At 43.3% G+C, this 20,236-nt stretch overlaps 1 protein-coding gene across 4 annotated transcripts in view; it reads left to right on the top strand.

Moving 5' to 3' along the window:
• LOC120571680 (glutamate receptor ionotropic, kainate 5-like) overlaps window positions 1-15,827 on the top strand; it is a 309,529-nt gene extending 293,702 nt beyond the window's left edge. For 2 of the 4 annotated variants that reach the window (XM_039820745.1, XM_039820747.1), the window contains 3 exons: window positions 3,547-3,675; window positions 6,624-6,838; window positions 11,853-12,626. In XM_039820745.1, coding sequence (XP_039676679.1) covers window positions 3,547-3,675; window positions 6,624-6,838; window positions 11,853-12,626 — 1,118 coding nt within the window. Of the gene's footprint in view, window positions 1-3,546; window positions 3,676-6,623; window positions 6,839-11,852 lie in introns of all 4 variants that reach the window. The other 2 variants (XM_039820748.1, XM_039820746.1) reach the window with 2 other exon arrangements.
• Window positions 15,828-20,236: the final 4,409 nt, after the last annotated feature.

Below are 20,236 nucleotides of genomic sequence, written 5' to 3'. Positions count from 1 at the left end.
CCCCTGCTGATGAAAAAACCTTTCACTAGGGACAGAGGTGGCTGGTGTGGAGAGATATGCTTTGCTATACTGGATAGCAGTGGGTATAGCCTAGCATTCTCTTTCCACCAGTTGAGTGGACAGCTATTGAGGGAAATGGATGTTTCAGCTCTGTACTTAATCATTTCTGCATCAATCGGACTGATGTGCTGTGCAACTGGTTCATCAAAAGTCCCTCCAAGGAGATCTTCCAATGCTGTTTTCTTGGAAGGAGGTTGTTTAGCTCTGCTCCTGCTCTGTCTGTCTGGTCAAGAACTGCTCTGCTGCAGGAAGGTGACCACTGGCACCTTCTTTGCCCTCATCCTGCACAGAGGAATAGCAGAAATAAAAAGACTAAGTAAAATCTAAGTACAACATTGACAGGGGTTTCACATTATTATAAAAACAAGATTTTAATATAATTTGTTATAATTTATTTGTATCATTACCCAGAGTTTACACAAACACATTTGGAAACACATTTAGAAAAATATGCCATAATAATAAACAAGTTATTTAAAAAAATCAATTTAGAGAGAGTTAAAATAAATACAATAGGTTACCTGGTTCTGCAACATCAGTACAGCTTTCTCCTTCAGTCTGTGGAATACATCATCGGCAGCAATACGCCTCACTCTGCCCAACAAACGACTCACGCGGGGCACACTCAAACCCGCTTGGCTGGCTAAGTTCAAAGTGTGGGCAAAACACCTGACATGGGGGGCCAGCCCAGCCTCTCTGACAGCAACATCCATATTCTCCTCGCGTTGTCCGTGACCACAGCAATTCCATGGTTGGCCTTTTGAAGCCCCCATTCACTCACAGCTGATTTTAAAACTTCAGCAATATTAGCTCCAGTGTGTGTTTCGAACAATGGGCGAGTTTGGAGAACAAAATTAACCATCTCCCACTCACTGGTTATCACATGGGCTGTGACTGTAAGATAACTCTGGGTAGCCCTGGAGGTCCAGCCGTCGGTTGTAATTGATACACTATATGCTTTTCTGAGGGTCTCAATTACCTTAGATTTTGTTTCCCTGTAAAGCGCTGGCATGACAGTCTGGCTAAAGTGGGGGCGTGATGGGATGGTGCATTTGGGCTCCAATTTGTTGACGAGTAGCTTAAATCCTTCATTTTCTACGACAGAAAACAGGCTCATATCTTTTGCCATGAAAACGCCGATACACCTTGTGATCTCTTTGGCTCTCGCACTCGTCGCCGCGAGTGGGGCTGCAAATCCGCCGGTCAGTGTGGTTTGGCCCACTAACAGGTTTTTATGTGCAGACGGCGGTGACTGGAGCTTCTCACTGTGGTGACGGTTTGTATGCTGCATCATGTTTGTTGTGCTATTGGTGTATATTAACATCTTCTTGCAGTATCTGCACACGGTTTTTGTTTTGTCCGTTACCACCTCACCTTTTTCATTTTTAGTCTTCGGAAAGCCAAAATGCCGCCACACGTCCGATTTGAATGAGTTTGGGGCATCCTCAATATCAACGTCATCTACGCTTGCCGCCGCCATTTTTGCTTCTGTTAAAAGCTACAGCTTGTTCGCTGCTATCGCGCCTGTAAAGCGAGGTCAGAATATAGGCAACTGCTTCAGTGCCCCCTGCTGTTTAAAACGTGTATCGCGATTCTTTTAACATCTCAACCGACACAAATCGTCACATATTTTCATCGATTTTCAACCGGCTCGGAGTGCATCGTTACATCCCTATCCCAGAATACTGTGTGGACTAGCCAGATATTCCTCCGCAGCGCTATTGAGGAAGGTCTGGCAATGCGAGACTACTCCCACGATAACTACTATGGCCACTAGAGGTCGCCGCCTAACAACAAGTGTAAATATGCGTCGTTATAAGCTGCTTGCACAATCAACCCATGGCAGTTTCTTTGGAGAGGACTGTCTGTAATTAATAGTAAACTTAATTTCTTGAAGGGTTGGTAGCTCACAAAATCCTGCTGCTGCTAAACTAATTTAAAATGCATAACCAGTCACCAAAGGCACTGTTCCCATTCACAGAGGTCTATATGTAATTTTGAATATGGCAGAACACAGACCTCAGGTGCTAAACGAGGTTCATAACAGCAGCGGGTTTGTTTGATTTGTATCAAAGACGCAGCTGCTGCTTCGGCTCTTTATTTGCTTTCTTAACATTTCTCGGCTTATCAGCACATGTGCTCCCTGCAAGAAAAATCTCAATATGAAAACCTAAAGAGCATGCTGTGCCCGTTAGTGCCGCTCGACACATGTTTAACAAAGGAGAGGCGAGCAGGTGAACGGGGTTTACTTACTTCGTGCTTCAATAAAAACGGACTAAAAGAGCTGAATGTGCTTGTAACAACTAAGCGACCTGCAGATGTGCCTCGGCCACGTTAGAAAGATGCTTGTGTTGAACAATAATACATCTAAAATCCAGACTCTTCGTACACTTTCATTAACTCACGTCTCGTGGGTGTTTTCCTTCAATAGTCCCTTCTTCTTTTTCAACCTCTAGAAATATGTTTAGCTACTATTTAAAGTTAAACCCATTTGCTGACCTTCAACTAAAGAAAAAACAGCGATGACACATTAAAACTACTTTAAAGGTGCCCTGCCATACAAAACCGTTTTTACTTGCATTTTTTGAAATATGTTAGGTCTATATATGTGTTTGTGTTGTGTTGTGTTGTGAATGTGAAAATGAAAATGAACTCAGGCCAATTACAAAAGCTGGTCAGTCTGACATCATGTTGCCTGAGCTCATTACTATTGATTAGCTCGCCCAGTTGGGCTGGGTAAAGGATTCTGACAGCCAGGCTCTCATTGGCTTGCTGTTAGCCAATCAGATTCAAACAGCTTAGCTTGTTGAATATTAATGAGAACTGGCAGAAATCGAGCTGAGTCTTCCTGTAGGCTTTCTATACCACGCTAGAATGGCTTGAAACAAGGTAACCAAGGCATTTTTTCCGAAAACACTTACAGAGTCCATGGTAGAACTTCAGACATTACCACAAAGTAATGAAATACGTGTGGCAGGGCACCTTTAAGTAAAGTATAAGTCAGCCAGTTAACAGCAGTGAGGTTGAGAACCAGAAGATTACTTGCATTCCTTTAAACCAGTCACAATCGTCTTAAGCTCCTGATGCAGCGACGGTGGCGCTGCTAAATAGTCTCTGGAAGGAACTTGCTTTGGTGGAACATTTGTGTGTACTTCTTCTACAGCAATCCCACCAATCGGCCCCAAAACGTCTTAGTTAGAGAGGAAATGCCCTAAACATATTCTTTATAAATCTTTACAATCATTCCCCATAAGAACCAAGCAGGCCTGCCTTGCTTCATCCTAGCTTCCAAATTTTCTTCAAAACTTCTCAAACCTTTTTAGCGTACAGCTTGATAGCTCAAAAGTTTGTTGTTGTTTCCAGAAGCAAACAGAGTTTGGATATCAGGCATCTGTCCTGGAAATGTACTTCCGTCGATCCAGACTAACCTGACACTTGACTGGATTTCACGTGGTGAATGACTTCGGCTCTTGTTCCTCTCTTTAGGCTCTCCGTACAGAGATGAGATCACTCTGGGGATCTTACAGCTGCAGGAGAGCAACCGGCTGGAGATCCTGAAGAGACGCTGGTGGGAGGGGGGACAGTGTCCCAAAGAGGAGGACCACCGGGCCAAAGGTGGGTTTTGAGAATAGTATCCATCTTCGAACTCTCTGCAAGAATGTCGCACTATTCCTTTAACACTACTCCTCTTCCTGGATTTGTGACTTCTCGGACAAACTAAATGTCAACTCACTGTGTTTTGCTTGTTCGTCTGCATCTGCCAATATTTGCAGTGTTCTGGTGACTATTTTTTTCAACGGGTAAAGGTGAATGATTGGCAGACAGACACTCCTGGGTGTATGAGTGAGTCAGCCACTTGCAAAGGAAAAACATCACTTAAATGTCGAGTCATACAGTCGGTCGTAATTTGTGTTAAGTGTTAAAAGCTTCACGACAGGACAGGGAGACAGACAATTAATGGCTTAGAAAATGACCAGATATAATAGACAATGTCCATCATAGGTTCCCAGAGCCCAAGGCTATGTCTTCACATCAAAAACCCCAATTTTCATTGCCATCTTCGTGTAAATCACTCTCATTCTTCACCATAGGACGTTTGCTTTCTTCTGGTTTCGATGGAAGCGCGTCATCAACACGCCCACACGGACATTACACAAACTTAAGTACTAGGGAGCTAGTCAGGGCGAACGCCGCTCGATGTCCGATCCAGGGATGCAACCTACAATCATTTTCATATCGATGAATCTGCGGATTGTTTTCTAGACGTCGAAATTAATCGTTCTGTCTAAAAAATGACAGATAATTGTAGAAAATGTCCATCCCCATTTCTCCAAGTCCAAGGTAATGTCTTTAAATTTAATGTTTTTGTCAGTCCATAACCCAAAGATATTCCATTTTAATATGAACTGAAATAGGGAAAAGAATGAAATCTTAGGTAACACTTTACTTGAAGGTATCAACATAGTCATGACATGACACTGTCATAACTATGACATGACACTGTCATGAACGTGTCATAAACATTATAAACAAGTCATGAACGTTCATGACTTCTGTCATTAAGTGTCATTTGGTTTTTGTCATGACAAGTTGACATTGTTTGGCTTGTCTTGATTATGACAACTTGACATTAATCAAAGTGACATTACCAGAAGTTGTCTTCTGGTAATGTCTTCCAGATAGCACTGCCTGGAAGGCGCCGTTGGGGGCAAAAAAACACCGATAAACAAACAGGATGACATTATGTCAAGTTGTCATGACAAAGACATCTTCTGGTAATGTCATTATTTGAACGTTTATGACACGTTCATGACAACGTCATGTCATAGTTATGACAGTGTCATGTCACAAGTTTGTCGATACCTTCAAGTGTTACCAAATCTTCATATTTGAGAGGTGGAAAACAGCATTTTCTGCCATTTTTGCACCAAAAATTACTTTAACAATTAATTGATAATCAAAACAGTTGGTGATTATTTTTCTGTCGATCGACCGATCGATTAGTTGACTAATCGTTGCAGCTCAGGAACTGATGCGGACATTTGCATTCCGCTCTGCCGTGTAATGTCTGGGTAATATCAGGTTTTGCAGTGTATGTATCCTACATAAGTACATAGGCGTAGATTTCGGGGCAGGGTTGCAGGGCATATGTCCCTCTCAATATTTAGAAGGTAGGTAGATGTGTCCCCCTCCCCAAAAGATGTAAAAATAACAGTTCAGGGGCCTCAAAACATGTATACATTCTTTTTACCTGTAAATATGCCACCCAATGATTTCTGACACTCCTTTAGTGGACAATACCATCTTTACATTGCGGCACAAACGTGTCGCTCCGTCTCTTTCTTACTTTCTTACTTTCTTACTTTCTCCGGGAAATGAAGCTGCCTTCAAGTGTGGTCGGAAACATCAAGATCTATAAACCATCTGACGGAAAACAATAACTGGGGGGGGGGTTTAAAGAACACAACAGGATCGTGATTTTTGACTTTCACGTCTTTTTTGTAGATTGAAACTTTAGGGCTTATGGCTACATAAATAAAACATTTACAGCATAAATTGATGCAAAAAAAGGCACAAATTGTTCAAAAAATTCACGAGGATGCAGGAAATGAAATGTTTTTGACGCTCAAAATATTCTGGGAGACGACCCCCAGATCCCCCACGTACAATGTGCCCCCACCCCACCCCCCAATTTTGAAACAAAATCTATGCACTTGGCTAAGTAGCACAAAACACAAAGTACAGCTGAGGTATTTGGTCATAAAACAAAGTATTGGACACATTACAATGTTGTAAGTTATAACAATTCATCCTCTGGGAATCCCCAATGTTTTCAAGGCGATGAATCCCATGTCCGTGTCGGCTTGTCTCTGACTTGCTTTATGTGTCGTCAGGTGTGAAATGAGAAATAAAATATGAAAGCTGCCTCTCCGACACGTCCGGCATTTTATCGTCCAATCTCATCTTGTTTTTCTGTCTCTCTCGGTCTGTCGGTTGTCTGCATCGATTATGATTTTCTTTCCTCGTTTCCGTTATTGACCCACATGCGAGTTGTTTTTCCCCCGATGTCTCGCTATAACAAGGTGAGACTGTTTCTGTTCATCAGCTTTCCTCGCTCAAATTGTTGTTTTTAAGAGCCGATCATAATGTTAGCCCTGTCTGAGAATCGATCAGCGGCTCTGTCGTCTGTTCCAACAGCTTTCTGCATTCCCAGAGCACAGGGAAATAATGTCACTTAGCGAAATCGTGTGTGTGTCTGTGTCTGTGTCTGTGTGTGTGTCTGTGTGTGTGTGTGTGTGTGTGTGTGTGTGTGTGTGTGTGTGTGTGTGTGTGTGTATGAAATCAAGCCATTAAGATCCTGTTAAGACCCAGTAAGACTAATTGAGTGTCTCTTTGTTGCTGATTGCGAAGTGTACAGTATACAGCTATTGGACAAATTATTGTGATGAATCCTAATGACTTTTGACCAGTAACCCCGATCTTCGCCACTTCTCCATCTTCTCCAGTTTTGCGTTTTTCTTCGGTGGCGTTTATCCACTTGAATCTTTTATGCTTCATCTCAGGTCTGGGCATGGAGAACATCGGCGGGATCTTTGTGGTCCTGATCTGCGGCCTCATCATCGCCGTCTTCGTGGCCATCATGGAGTTTCTGTGGTCGACGCGCCGCAGCGCCGAGACGGACGAGGTAAAACATCATCATCATCCTCCTACTCCTCTTCCTCTCTCGTGCTCCTCCTCCTGCCCCGCCCCCGGCCTCAACCGCAGCTCTAACACCTCAGTAGGTCACCCGCCTCTGTGTGTGTGTGTGTGTGTGTGTGTGTGTGTGTATAAGTGAGCAGCTGATGATCAAAATGTACTTTATTCAAAAGCTCATGCAAAAAGTCACACTTTAAAGTTACTGCAAAGACTTTTTAACTGGTTATGAAACAGTCTCAGTTTAACACTGATGCCTCTTGCGAGCGAAGCCATTCGGTCCGTTTTGGCGACGCTGCCGAAATATCCAGAAGTTAAAGCCCGAGCAAGAACAATCTTTGCTGAGTTTTGTTGGTGGCCATGATGTTGTGGCCCTCCTCCCCACGGGGTTCGGGAAAAGTCAGATTTTCCAGCTCGCTCCGTTAGTGGTGAATGACTTGGCTAAGGCGAACGCTAGCGATGCTAAGCTGACGTCATGACCAAACGTTAGCGATTTGGTTACGGCAGATCCAGAGTGGCTCTGGGCAGATCCAATAGTTTTAAACTTCAACAGAGTACCCACCTTCAAGGAAGTTAACACTTAGACTCTCTGTACAGATGAAATGTTCCAGAGTCTGGTAGGACCAGGCTAGTTTATCAGTAGTGTCAAACTCAATTTCACTAAGAGCCACACTAGAAAAATGAGACTCGCATCAAGGGCCAGACATGTATAATTTATTGACATGCTTTTATTTCATCGAAAAAGGAAATATTTGTGACTGTATAATTGCATGTAGACATTACAGTCTTCTCACATCCAGTTTGGTCCACATGAAGCCTTAAAGAAAGTCAGCAAAAAAGTTCCTTAGCCATCAAAGAATTAAGCAAAACAAGCAGAACAATGATTATATATTTTTTAAATGTAGGCTCTCACACAACCTGTTTTACAGCCTGAATATGCAAACTCTCTGCTTATGTGGGAATTTCAGATTTTCAAAGTTAGAAAATCTGCCTAATTATGCTTTGAGTGTCGCCTAATTGCAGTTTAAAAAAATCAGTTTTTGGTTTGGCGCACAACTGGGATTTGGCTCGTGGGTGTGATTTTGACACATGCTCTTTAGTGACCGACATCAGCAATCAGCACATGCGATTTTAGGGGTACCTAATATATTAGGCACACGTGTTACATTCCACCAACCCTTCATAGATATGGTCTTACAAAAGATACACATATGACAACAAACACTAGAACACTCATTCAGTGTTAACCTATGTTTTATTTATCACTGCACATGAATAATATCCCTTCTTTGGGGATAAAGGTGGGATGAAAAATGTAAGAAAATATTTGCCACAGTTAGGGGGGCCAGTCGGGGATCGAGGCTTAATATTAAGGGGGCACTGGCCCTTGCCCCGTCCCCACCTAGAGCCGTCACTGGGTTATGGTCAGGAGGATCTTCCACGTGGTCCAGTTCGACCTGTACATCGACTTCGGCGGGAAGTTCCACTGCATGTACCGGCAACCTGGCGGCCAGAGAGAAGTAGCAGCAGGGCCGCAGGGTCCGTCTGCGGCTCCAGGACCTGGAGCTAACCGCCCACTTCCTGGAAGCCAACACCGACACCTCGCTGCTTGAGGCCCGGGCTGTATTGCTGGGCCCGCTGGAGGGAATGGAGGCATGGGAGAATCTAGTCTCTCATCGCTAGACCTATCTCCACAGCACGGTGGAGATAGAAACAGGCAAGCCTGCCTTATTGCACGTTTTTAAAACTTGCCATTTTGAGCGTGTAACTCGCTTGCTCAGAGGTTCTGGTTGTTGTTTCCCAAAGCGACCGGAGTTTAAGAACTAGTGCTGTCAAACGATTAAAATATGTAATCACGATTAATCGCATTAATGTCATAGTTAATTAATCGCAATTAATCGCACATTTTTATCTATTCTAAATGTCCCTTGATTTCTTTTTGTCCCATTATTTTTTTCTCATTTTAATGCTCTTATCAACATGGAACAGTGAATCGGCTTGCTTTGTGCAAATGTTTTTTTATTGAAAACAACATTGGTATATATACTGTAGTGTTCAATTTCACACTAACATCCATGTGCTTCTGTCTGAAATCATCCATTGTCACCTGGCTTTAACGAGGGGGCGGAGAATTTGCATCAGCTGTGTGCTCGGCCACCAAGTGGTATTTCAGACTGATAGCGATGATAGCTCCGTTCACAACGACAAAACACAAAGATCACTTTGGTCTCGTCAATGGAACCATTTGGCAACTTTTTAAAAGTAAACTATCCATTCAGAATCTTATTGGCATCTAAAAAAGTAACGTTAGCCTGCTACTCTTTGGCCAGCTCGCAAGCCCAAACAAGTGTGTGTGGCATGCCTGTTGTTTTGTTTCCGGTCTAGCTAGATCCGGTGTGGTGTTGTAGTTTTTCTAACGTTACTAGTTGTTGCAACAGCATGTGAAAAAAACGACAAAGTTCGCTAGGCCAAAGAGAACGTTAATCTCGTGATAAAAAATTGACGCCGTTAAAATGGGTTTGCGTTGACGCCGTTGATAACGCGTTTAACTGACAGCACTAACGGCAACACAATGAAAGCGGAAGGTGAGGGACATCTGGCAGAACTATCCGGTAAATAAAAATAAAGTCGTCAATCCAGACTAGGGAGAACCAGAACCTGGACTTCTGGAAGATTTATGACCTGGCAGCTGCAGATCTTCATGACACAAGGCGGTAGAAACACTCCTGCTTTTGTCCACAGGGGGGCGCCAAAATAAACAGAAAAAATGTAAGCTCTTTGTCGTGACTTACCTCTTCCAGCCTGCTGAACAAAGAATTTAGGAGCAGAAAAAAAGGCCAGAAGTCCCCCACCCTGAAATAAACAGGAGCTGGAGGAACAGCAGCAAACAAAAGAGGAACAAATAAAATAAAATAAAGAGAAAAAGCAGCTATAGAAATTGAGAATTGTTTTATCTGTTGCATTGTTTTTAAATCGTCATCAGTTTATATTCATGAAAATCTTTGATTTCGATAAATGTGTCTTAATAAATGTTGCTGAATTGTTGTCTGTATCTTACATCATAACTCCATTCAGAAATTAATAACTAATCCATTTTGGGTGTTAAAACAAGGCTAAACTTTCCCTTTTTTAAAAAGAACTTCCTTGATTTTGAAGATTGATTTTTCTGAAGAAGATATACATTCATAAAAAATAAAAATAAAATCAGTATTAGAAAGTTCTATCTGCATAGGCTTTAAGGGGGCCTGTTATTTTGACAAATAAAAGACAACTTTGCAGAGTATTAGCTTTGCCTTATGTCATTCTGATTGTTTATACCGGGGATCTTCAATGTTTTTTTAGGCCAAGGACCTCTTAACTGAAAGAGAGTATAGGGAGTATAGGGACCCCCTATAGCTCTAAATATATTATATAAAACTAAGTTGCATGTTAAACTGGGCCGGATGGATAAAAATGATTGGATATGCTATATTATTTATATCACGTTTTAATGTTAAACATACTGTACATGTGGACGACACAGTGAATCCTTAAGCTTGACTGTATGGCTACCATATGGCTATTTTCCTGTGTAAATACATTTTATTTTTTTTTTAATCACCAATAGCCAATGTATCTTTGCTATTAATAGGCTGGATACGTATTATTGTAAATTTTCAGACATTTAAATTTTTAAAAAAGAAACTTTAAAAATATTTCTAAACATAATTTGGCGGCCACCCTGCACTTACTCGGAGGACCCCTTGTTGAATATCTCTGGTTTGTAGCATTATTTTACAATGCGGTCCATTCTATTCGTACATCTATTGCACGTCTGTCCGTCCTGGGAGAGGGATCCCTCCTCTGTTGCTCCTCCTGAGGTTTCTTTCTTTTCCCCGCTTAAAGTTATTTTTGGGGGGGCAGTTTTTCCTCGTCTGCGTCGAGGCTCGAAGGACTCTTTACCGATTATAAAGCCCCTAGATGCAAATTTGTTAATTCTGACATTAGGCTTCATGAATCAAATTGAATCTTGAATAAAATATCAGTTCCAGCCCAAACAAGGAGCTGTAGACAGAGTGGTCTCTCTCTCTCTCTCTCTCTCTCTCTCTCTCTCTCTCTCTCTCTCTCTCTCTCTCTCTCTCTCTCTCTCTCCCCTCCCTCTCTCTCCGTATCTGTATTCCAGCAGTCTGTTTTCCTCAGTCTGTGTTCATTTGTTCGTCTTCTGCAGTTTTTGATTTTGCTTTGCTCTTCATTTATCTGCCATTTATTTTGACTTTCTGCCCCGATTTATAGGACCGATTTTACACACACACACACACACACACACACACACACACTGAAACATATTTACCGATAACACTAGTTTGAGGTGGGAAGCTGCTGAGCATTTACACATACGCAGATAAAAACAGCCAGAGCAAAATGTGTTCATATCTTGTTCACTCACTCATTCACTCTCTCTCCTCCAGCATACACAGCACCATATGAATACTGGCATTAGTGTACCCTGCCAGTATATATACATCTACATATATATTTCAGTATATATACTGGCATAGTGTATATATATTTATATATTCACAACATTGTTAGGGGCAAAAAATTAAAAGTACAACCGCAACAAATCGTATTGAAAATGATAAATGAGCGTACATGAATTTAGTTTTCTGGGTGCAAATGTGCGTGACTTACCAAAGGACACAAGTCACAAAATTGAAAAGAGGAATGTTAGAAATGAATGCATATGAATAAACATACGTTTAACTAATAAGGCATAAGGAAGGTAAAGAAAATATTTTCAGTATTATAAATAGCAGAGACGGCCCTGACCAATTTGATGCCCTAGACAAGATTTCAACTGTTTTTGGTGGTGGTTTTTTCAACATTTTTGTAGTTTTAATTCGACGGGGGTTTTTTTTAACGTCATTGACAGTTTTCAGAATGAATTTCGCTACGTGTATGTGACAATAAAGTACCGTTACCTTACCTTTCATTGTACTTCTCCGAGTTTTAGCTGCTTTTCCGATGTGTTTGTGGACAGCCGGCCCTGATTGAATCGAAAAACTACAAATCATGTTTCTCCCTCCCTCCCTCCCTCCCTCCCTCCCTCTATCTCTCAGGTCTCAGTTTGTCAGGAGATGCTGACAGAGTTTCGAAACGCCGTCTCCTGTAAGAAGAGTTCTCGTTCGCGCCGCCGCCGTCCTCTGAGCAGCGCCGGGGGTGGAGTCCTGCGTCACCCGTCCCGCCTGGCTCTGGCCACCCCCCGCCCCATCCGCCTGGTCCGCGAGATGCGCCTCAGCAACGGCAAACTGTACAGCGGTGCAGGCTCGCTGACGGCCGGGCTGGGGGGAGGTATGGAAGGGGGTCCTGATTTGGGCCCGGGGCCACACAGGCTCCTGGAGGACCCGCTAGGCGCCAACGCGACCACCGGCAAGCCTCCCCCTCCTCCTCCGGTGTCGTCCCTGGGGGGTCCACCCGCCCCGCTGCGCAGCTTCCTGCAGGGCTGCAGCCACGTGCGGATCTGCCAGGAGTGCCGGCGCATCCAGAGCCTGAGGCCGGCTGCCCTCACGCCTCCCCCACCTCCTCCTCCCCCCCCCTCCTCCTCCTCGGCCTCCTCCTGCTCCCGTGTCCCTCCCTCTGTGGGGACGCCGGGGCACCATCTTCGCCACAACCCGCACCACCACCTCCACTACCACCACGGCTCCATGTCGCTGCCCCGCCTCCCTCCGCCGCCACCGCCGATCCCAGCAGACAGAGCCGACAGCGACGGGGGAGGGGGAACGGCGGCGAGCCCGCGGCAGGCCAACGCCAAACCGCCGCCACCGCCCCGGCCGCTCCCTCCCCCCAGGACGCCGACGCGCCTGCCCACAGACTTACTGGCGGGGCACAACTGAGCAGAGGGACGCTGTGTGAGCCGTCATCAGAGGGGGGTCAAAAGTCATGGCTTTAAACCCTCAGTGAACTTTTTTTGGGCCCCAACGTCACAGCTGAATCGGTCCAAATTGGCCAATCAGCAGGGGTGGATGGAAGAAAAACAAAAACATTTCTACCCATTTGCAGGGCCATTCATAAAAACGACTTTGGCTCAGTGGATCATACCAGTAACCTTTCCACAGTGGGGGTGGGGGCAGATTAAACCACTCTGAAGAATGAATCAAATGTTACATTTTGGATTTAACCAGCTGAGTTGATCAGAGTCTTTGGACCGCAGGGCTGCAGAGGACGGACAAAGAGAAACTGGCTGCCAAATGGATGCCAGCCTTTCGGCCAATCACCACGCCCCCGTGCCAAGCGAGGAGGACTCTTTCTGTAACTGTTTGAATACTGAACCAGATGTTTGTATAGAAGGAGACCCACACACACACACACACACACACACACACACACGGTAGCAGAGAAGCTGTACAGTTATCACGGTCATCTGTCAATCATTTGGACGCCTCTGGAGGATGTAGCTCTGAACAACCCTGTTGCTGTTTGTGCAGCGAATATCTGGAAAAAAACTGACCAACCAGTGCTGTGATCCCCCTCAAAGCAGACAAGACACATGCGTCAATACTCAGCTGAAGTGTACCAAGATGCGCCGGGCTAGCATCCAACTTCACCAAGGAAAGGGGAACGCACAATGAGACGTCCTGAAATGTGAAGCTAACGAACGGGGGAAGAGATGGAGAAAGCGTTTTTCTTTCCGAGTTCATTATTTTTTTTGATGTAAAAAAACTGGTTAAACTGTTGACGGGATCTTGGTTTGAGGTGTCCGGTTCAAGTGTTGTGTTCTCGTCTGGTTACACAATTTTAACAGTCAGCCAATCAGAAACTAGTATCGGGTGACTATGACATAAACCATTTTGGTTCCTGTTTTTCAAAGAGTAGTTCAACATTTTGAGGAATATGGCCATTCGCTTTCTTTCCAAGAATTAGATGTTCAGATGGATAGCAATCGAATGCCTGTGTTTTTAGCACCGAGCGAGAGTCAGGACGTGGTTAGCCTAGCTTAGCATAAAAACGGGTGTTATTTAATATAAGCCTGTCTGGGGACTTTGTTTGACGTTTGGCAACCAATCAATAGGACATCGCAAAGAAATAAAGTTACAGCAAGTAACGCCCCTAAAATGCTTTTTTACATGTTTGAGTACCGATTAAACAAACGAGATGCAACATGTGAATGAGTGAGCTTTAGAGGTGTTGGTAGGTGGATATTTTGGACAGAGCCAGACAGAGCCAGGCTAGCAGTTTCCCTCTACGTCCAGTCTTTATGCTAAGCTAGGCTAACCACGTCCTGACATGAAATTGATATCCATCTGTAAAACTAACTCTCAGAGAGACAGAAAACGGGCGCCATTTTTTTCTCCAAAAATGTTGAACTAGTCCTTTAAAGTCTGAGCTATTTGAACTGTTCACTGCCGCCACACGCCGCCAAAGAACAAAGAAGCATCCGCCTACTTTGCTTTTTCAAAGTAAAAGTCCTAAGAATCCCATGTAGCCAAATTAGTTCCGCCTAAAATCAAGTTTTCCAAATTGATGCCAGACCTGTGATGAATGAAACAGCCAGATCAGCTAAATTTCTGGTCCAACTGCTGGTGCCGGGCTAGCTCAAAGCTGGCCCTACTGTTGCTAACTCAAGCTTATTCCCCCAACCCCCAAAACCGGGGCAAATCTGGTAGCCATATCTGGGCCAGAGCAAGCTTACATTTGTGTTGACAGTTCAGATCTTAAAAAACGGTTTGGTGAATCAGACGCCGTTTGTAAGGGACTGTATGGAAATTATTTGGGGCAGCTCTTTTGGCTGAAGGGTCGTCTTCTTAGAGGTTTGTGAGAGAGTCTCCCACAGCTTACTCATAATTTATTTAAGTGAGATTTATTGTTGGATATTGTATTCTAATTTCTCTTCTAAAGTGTGAATTGGTGGCTATTGTGTAATTTCAAGGTTTAAAGTGGAGTACACCATCTTAATTTACTTTGTTTGTATTTTGAGTTTTTAGTGGTGAAACCAGTTGTAGCAAACCAATACAGTTGCAGTATGTTGTTATGAGACCTTGAGGGGAGAGCTGTTGCTTTTTTATAAAAAAGAAAAACAAAAGGTGTAGCCCCTCTTACCAATCAAATAATTTTCATACAGTCCCTAAAAAATAAGAGGAACTACCTCAGTACACTTGTGTATGTTTTAGGTGAGTATTAAAGCTGTTTTTGGCCAGTGGCGCTCAGACATGTACGACACACACACACACACACACATTCAAAGACAAACTTGGAGGACAAACTGCAAAAGAAAACCAATTGCGATTGTAATTTCCTTCCTGTGTCGAATCAGAGTATTGTTTATTTTTTTTTAAATTTCCTTTCTCTTTTTCATGGTAACTTTCAATCCCTCAGCCCCCTTAAATTGACGCCATGGTGATTCGGTCACCAGGGCGGGATGTCAGCGTTCAAAAGGTCCCTGTCAGCTGCCGGCGAACTCCACGACCCGTACATCGACAAATCAAATCGGCCGATGATTACTCGACATAAGTGCTGATATTGTCGATTCCACATGTAATTGCTTTACTGTCGCCCGCCTGCAGGGTACGAACGAAAAGGAGCCAAATGTAAACCAAGTCCTGCACTAATTCTTTTTGAAACGTTGTTTTATTGAAGATCAGTGCCTGTCTTTTTATTATTTTTGTAATTTCTCTTGCATAGAGTCTGTTAAGAAAATAACCAAGCAGCATCTGCGAAAAAGAAATTGTTTATGAAAATGACAAAAACGCACAGGAATGTTGATGTAAAATGTAAAATGTGACTTTGTGCGTGTGCGTGCGCGCACGTGTGTTTGTGTGTGTGCGTGTGCGTGTGTGTGGCGATAAAGAAGGAATCCTGTTGTATGTTTCGTCATATTGTCTGCAGTTTTATTATATTTTCTCTGCCCCTCCCTCAGATTTGTACCAGCAGTGCTCGGCTCATCAGTAGGTCAGAGACGACAGATGGATATTATTCAGATGATTCTATTGTTATCATTATTATTATTGATATTGACGTGTGGGGTGACTGTAGGAGGGGACCAGCCCTTCTGATGTTCAATATATAGACACACATTTGGAATAAAAAAAAAAAAACAGTCCGTGTACCAAAAACTCGGCTGCTGGTGGAGTTTTTATTCATGCAACCCTTTTTTTTTTTATTTCTTCAGGTTTGTTCAGGATGATCAGACGGTCAGGTGGGAAGGGCTGTCTTCGCTAAACTTCATCTGCTGATTTCTATATTTTACACTATTCGTCGTCATTCATGTTTATTTTCCACCATGTCTTTGTTTGATATTGAACATGCAGCTCTATATTTCCATGTTACTATTTAAGGATCAACCTTAATTCATAATTCAATCAATGTTTTTTTTCCTTTGTGTCTGTTTTTGTTAATGTTAATATGTAATTTGTTCATAACCAGTAGAGGTGGGTTTTCAATCTAGATTTAAAAACTGAGTGAGCGTGTTATTTTTCCAATGCAACTTCCAGTTAAATGTTAAGTTCGGCTTAGTCTATATCTAACGTTTGATTTCCGGGATTGTTCAGGACCTGCCAGAAGTTCCGCCGGATGTCCCTCATTTCGGGCCGGATGTCCGTCCCCTTCCTCTGTCCGTCCTCTTCCTCTGTCTCTGTGTTGGTGTTCTAACCTCAGGTGGATTTGTGAGGACTATGGTTAAAAGATAGCTAGACTATCTGTCCAATCTGAGTTTTCTTTTGCACGACTAAAACAACCTTTGAACGTACACGTGTTCCACCAAAACAAATTCCTTCCGGAGGCTATTTTGCAGAGGCACCGTGGCTATGTCTGGAGCTTAGCACCGCCCAAGACTAATTTTGATTGGTTTAAAGAAATGCCAATTAACCAGAGCACGTTTTTGTCCCATCCAGGAATGCTGTGTGGACTCGCCAGACCCTCCTCCACGGCGCTGTGGAGGAAGGTCTGGCAATGCGAGACTAAGTTCAGCTTAAAGATTCACTGTGACTTCCTCGTTCATGTTTAACATCAAAAGTATGAATAATCCATATTTATACTTCAATCAATTTTCACCCATCCGACCCATCTGGTTCTCCGTGTTCTAAAACAAAGACCATCGTTGAAGATCAAAACCAGGTTTATTTATCTTCAGAGAGTTCAGGGGCGTCAGAGGTTTGTGTTATTGTCAAAAAGAAATCAAGAGTGAAGGATTTTATCATCAGCGTAACGTCTGCTTGCAGCCAGCAGAGGGCGGTGCAGGCCAGAGGACAAACAGTCCAACACTGAGTGTGATGGTCAAACAATCTCAGCTCAGCACCATTTCCTCAGAGTAGTTTATTAACACAGTTCATTTAACACGTTTTTACCTTTTAGGTGACTGTGATGAGCAATGAAATCATATCAATATAAATTCAGTAACACCAGAATAAGCTGCAGAATTCTGTTGTTGACTTCATAGGATTTGTCAACATTTGAACCTTACGCATTAAAAGTAACGTTTAACCTGAACGAGTTACATTCAGGATTACAACTGGCAGCTTATATTAAAAGTTGTGCAACACGCATAAACGTACAGCTGCCACTGTGATTCTCTGAATAGAATTGTTTGCACCGTTAATTTGAACTAATTACGACAACCTTAGCAGGTAACAGTGGGATAGAGAAAAGCATATTTTGCATTTTTACAACTCAATTAAAGAGTAACTTCGTTATTTTTCAACCTGGACCCTATTCAAAATATATGTTCTATGTGTTACGTCTAAGTGACTGATGGGAGCAAAGATTTTTGATATTGGTCCAGTATTAAGCAAGACCGAAACAAGCTGCTGTACAATGTAGACTAAATTATTGGGCACTTTGCCGCTGACAAGCTTATTCTAAGTGTCTCATAACATTATGGAAAGGATCCCTACAGAGATGGACCTTTTTGTTAAAGAGTACTTTTTGTTTAACATGAAACATTCCCAAAAATCACCATCACCAAACCCACATTTTATCATCATAAAAATACACTTCATTCAAAAGCAGTCTTGGTTCGTCTTTTCACTGTTCCATCAATCACCACCCTGGTTTGGTTGAAATAAACCCTTAATTCACCCATTTACATGTGGAAATATGCTGACACCCTAAAAGTTATTTTTTTTACATAGGTCTGGTGGGTTTGGCCATGGCAATTTTGGAGCTGTTTTTGGTTAAACAAAAAGTTGTACCTCTGTTGGGTTCCTTTGCATAATGTTGTCAGACACTTAGAATAATAATCTGAGCCTATCAGTGGCAAAAACAACAGTTTTAGTGGACGTAAATTGACAATGTCCATTTGCCCTAAAGGGTTACATCGCAGCCCGGTTCGCGGCTGGGGATCACAGCGTTCTCTCTCAATACTTGACCAATTTAAAAGATGTTTGTTCATAGTATCACTTAGACAGCAATGCATTGGAAAACAGGGTCCAATTAAAATCTGTTGATTTAGCTTATTTGACAAATGAAGTTTAAAACATTTGACCAGCGAATGAGGCCAACAGAATAATGAATCCTACTTAAGAGAACTCATACTAGTCATGTTTGTTTCTGGAAGTGATTTCATCTCTAGGTATGATTCTTTCACACAGTTTCAAATGAACTCACTTACACTTGACGTGACGCGTTCACAGGGAACAGAATGTTCAAACTGTTTCTGTAAGACGCTGTTCGGAGGTGATAAATCTGTGATGCAGACAGACTCTCTTCAAACTTATCTTATCTGGACTGTAACCGTGCTGCAGAGCCACACGTCGCTCACTGAAGGCTAAGTGACGTCTCCAACCAGCGATATGAACAGAGTCACATCCGTGACAGCCTCGCATTTCCAGACCTATCTCCGCAGCGCTGTGGAGTACGCTCTGGCCCATCCACACATACACACCTGGGGCCTCATTTATCAACAGTGGATAGAAAATGTTCTAAATCCTATCTTACGAATGACATTAAGTATGTGCTCAAGTACAAAAATATCTGTATTTATCAAACGTGCGCAAGCCAATGGACCTGTTTCACAGCAGACATTTTGACTTGTCATAGTAGGAAAAGCACAGTTGACATTAATAACCTTAACGATGGCTCAATTCCATCAAGTGTCCCAGTAAGCACAATATCAGGGCCTCTCCTAAGTGGAATGCGGCCATCATTAATGGAAATGGAAAAATGTGACTCAGTAGTCCTATGTTTGATGAATTTGCTCAGCTAAGTTGATTCAATATTTTTGGATAATGTACAATATAATATCCTATATTTAAATATAGGGCACTAGTACAATACATGCAGTGTCGCCCCCACCGACAACGCATAGTATTGTGCGCACCGGCGCGTCGCATATCAAAAACTGGGACGACGCATTTGGCTACGCATCGCCGCATAATGGCGGCCGAAGAGTAGCGATGCGTAGCCTTGCGAACGCGTATGCGTACCGATGCGTTGACTCTGTAACGGCCCTAAAGATGTAGATAAACCTATTGTGCAAGTTGTACTTATTGCAGATGCGATGTCTAAGAGTCTTATCTAGGCACTCCGCGATGAAGTGTTAAAAAGTCATATTGCCTGTGGAAGGAATGATTTCTCGTAGCGGTCCGTGCGACATCGAAGCTGTCGGAGCCTCTTAGAGAAGGTGCTCCTCTGTTGGACCAGTGTGGGGGGGGTGGAGTGGAGAGGGTGGTCGGGGGGTTATCCAGTGACCTCCTCTCCACCGCAGCTTCAAATGTCTCCCGTTGGCAGCCGATAACGGAGCCAGCCTTCCTGATCGGTGTGTTCGGTCCGTTTGCGTCGCCGGCTCCGATGCTGCTGCCCCCAGCAGATGGCGGTGGAGAACAGAGCGACGGGTAGAACGTCTCCAACAGTCCGCTGCACACGTTGAAGGATCTCCGCTTCCTCAGGAAACAGAGTCTGCTCGTTCCCCTTCTTGTAAACAGCAGTGCTGTCGATCTTCCAGTTCAGCCTGTTGTCGATGTTGACACCCAGGTATCTGTACTCCCCAACCACGTCCACGTCTCCACCCAGGATGCGCTTTCTCCTGAAGTCAATCACCATCTCTCTGGTCTTATCCACGTTCAGCAGCTTTAACATTACATGACATTACATGTCATTTAGCTGACGCTTTTATCCAAAGCGACTTACAATTGCTATATATGTCAGAGGTCGCACGCCTCTGGAGCAACTATGGCAGGGCTGTCAAACACAATTTCACTAAGGGGCCACACTGGAAATGACGATCACAATAAGGGCCAGACATGTGGAGTTTATTGACATGCTTTTATTGAGCAAAACAAAGTCAATTAACTCTCTATTACTGCATGTCTCATATAGCATTCTCCCGTACAGTTTGGTCGACATAAAACCCTAAAAGAAAGTCATAATTACAGTATGAAGAACAGTTTCCTGATTTATTTATTTTTTTGGTGTGGTGCACAACTAGACGGGCCAAAATTAGCAAGGGGCTGGATTTGGCCCCCGGGCCTTGAGTTTGACACATGTGAACTAGGGGGTTAAGTGTCTTGCTCAG

The sequence above is a fragment of the Perca fluviatilis genome, chromosome 13 (assembly GCF_010015445.1).
Source record: "Perca fluviatilis chromosome 13, GENO_Pfluv_1.0, whole genome shotgun sequence".
In the NCBI taxonomy this organism is placed as follows: Eukaryota; Metazoa; Chordata; class Actinopteri; order Perciformes; family Percidae; genus Perca; species Perca fluviatilis.
Note: the sequence above shows the minus strand (reverse complement) of the source record. Positions and strands in the feature narration are given on the sequence as shown.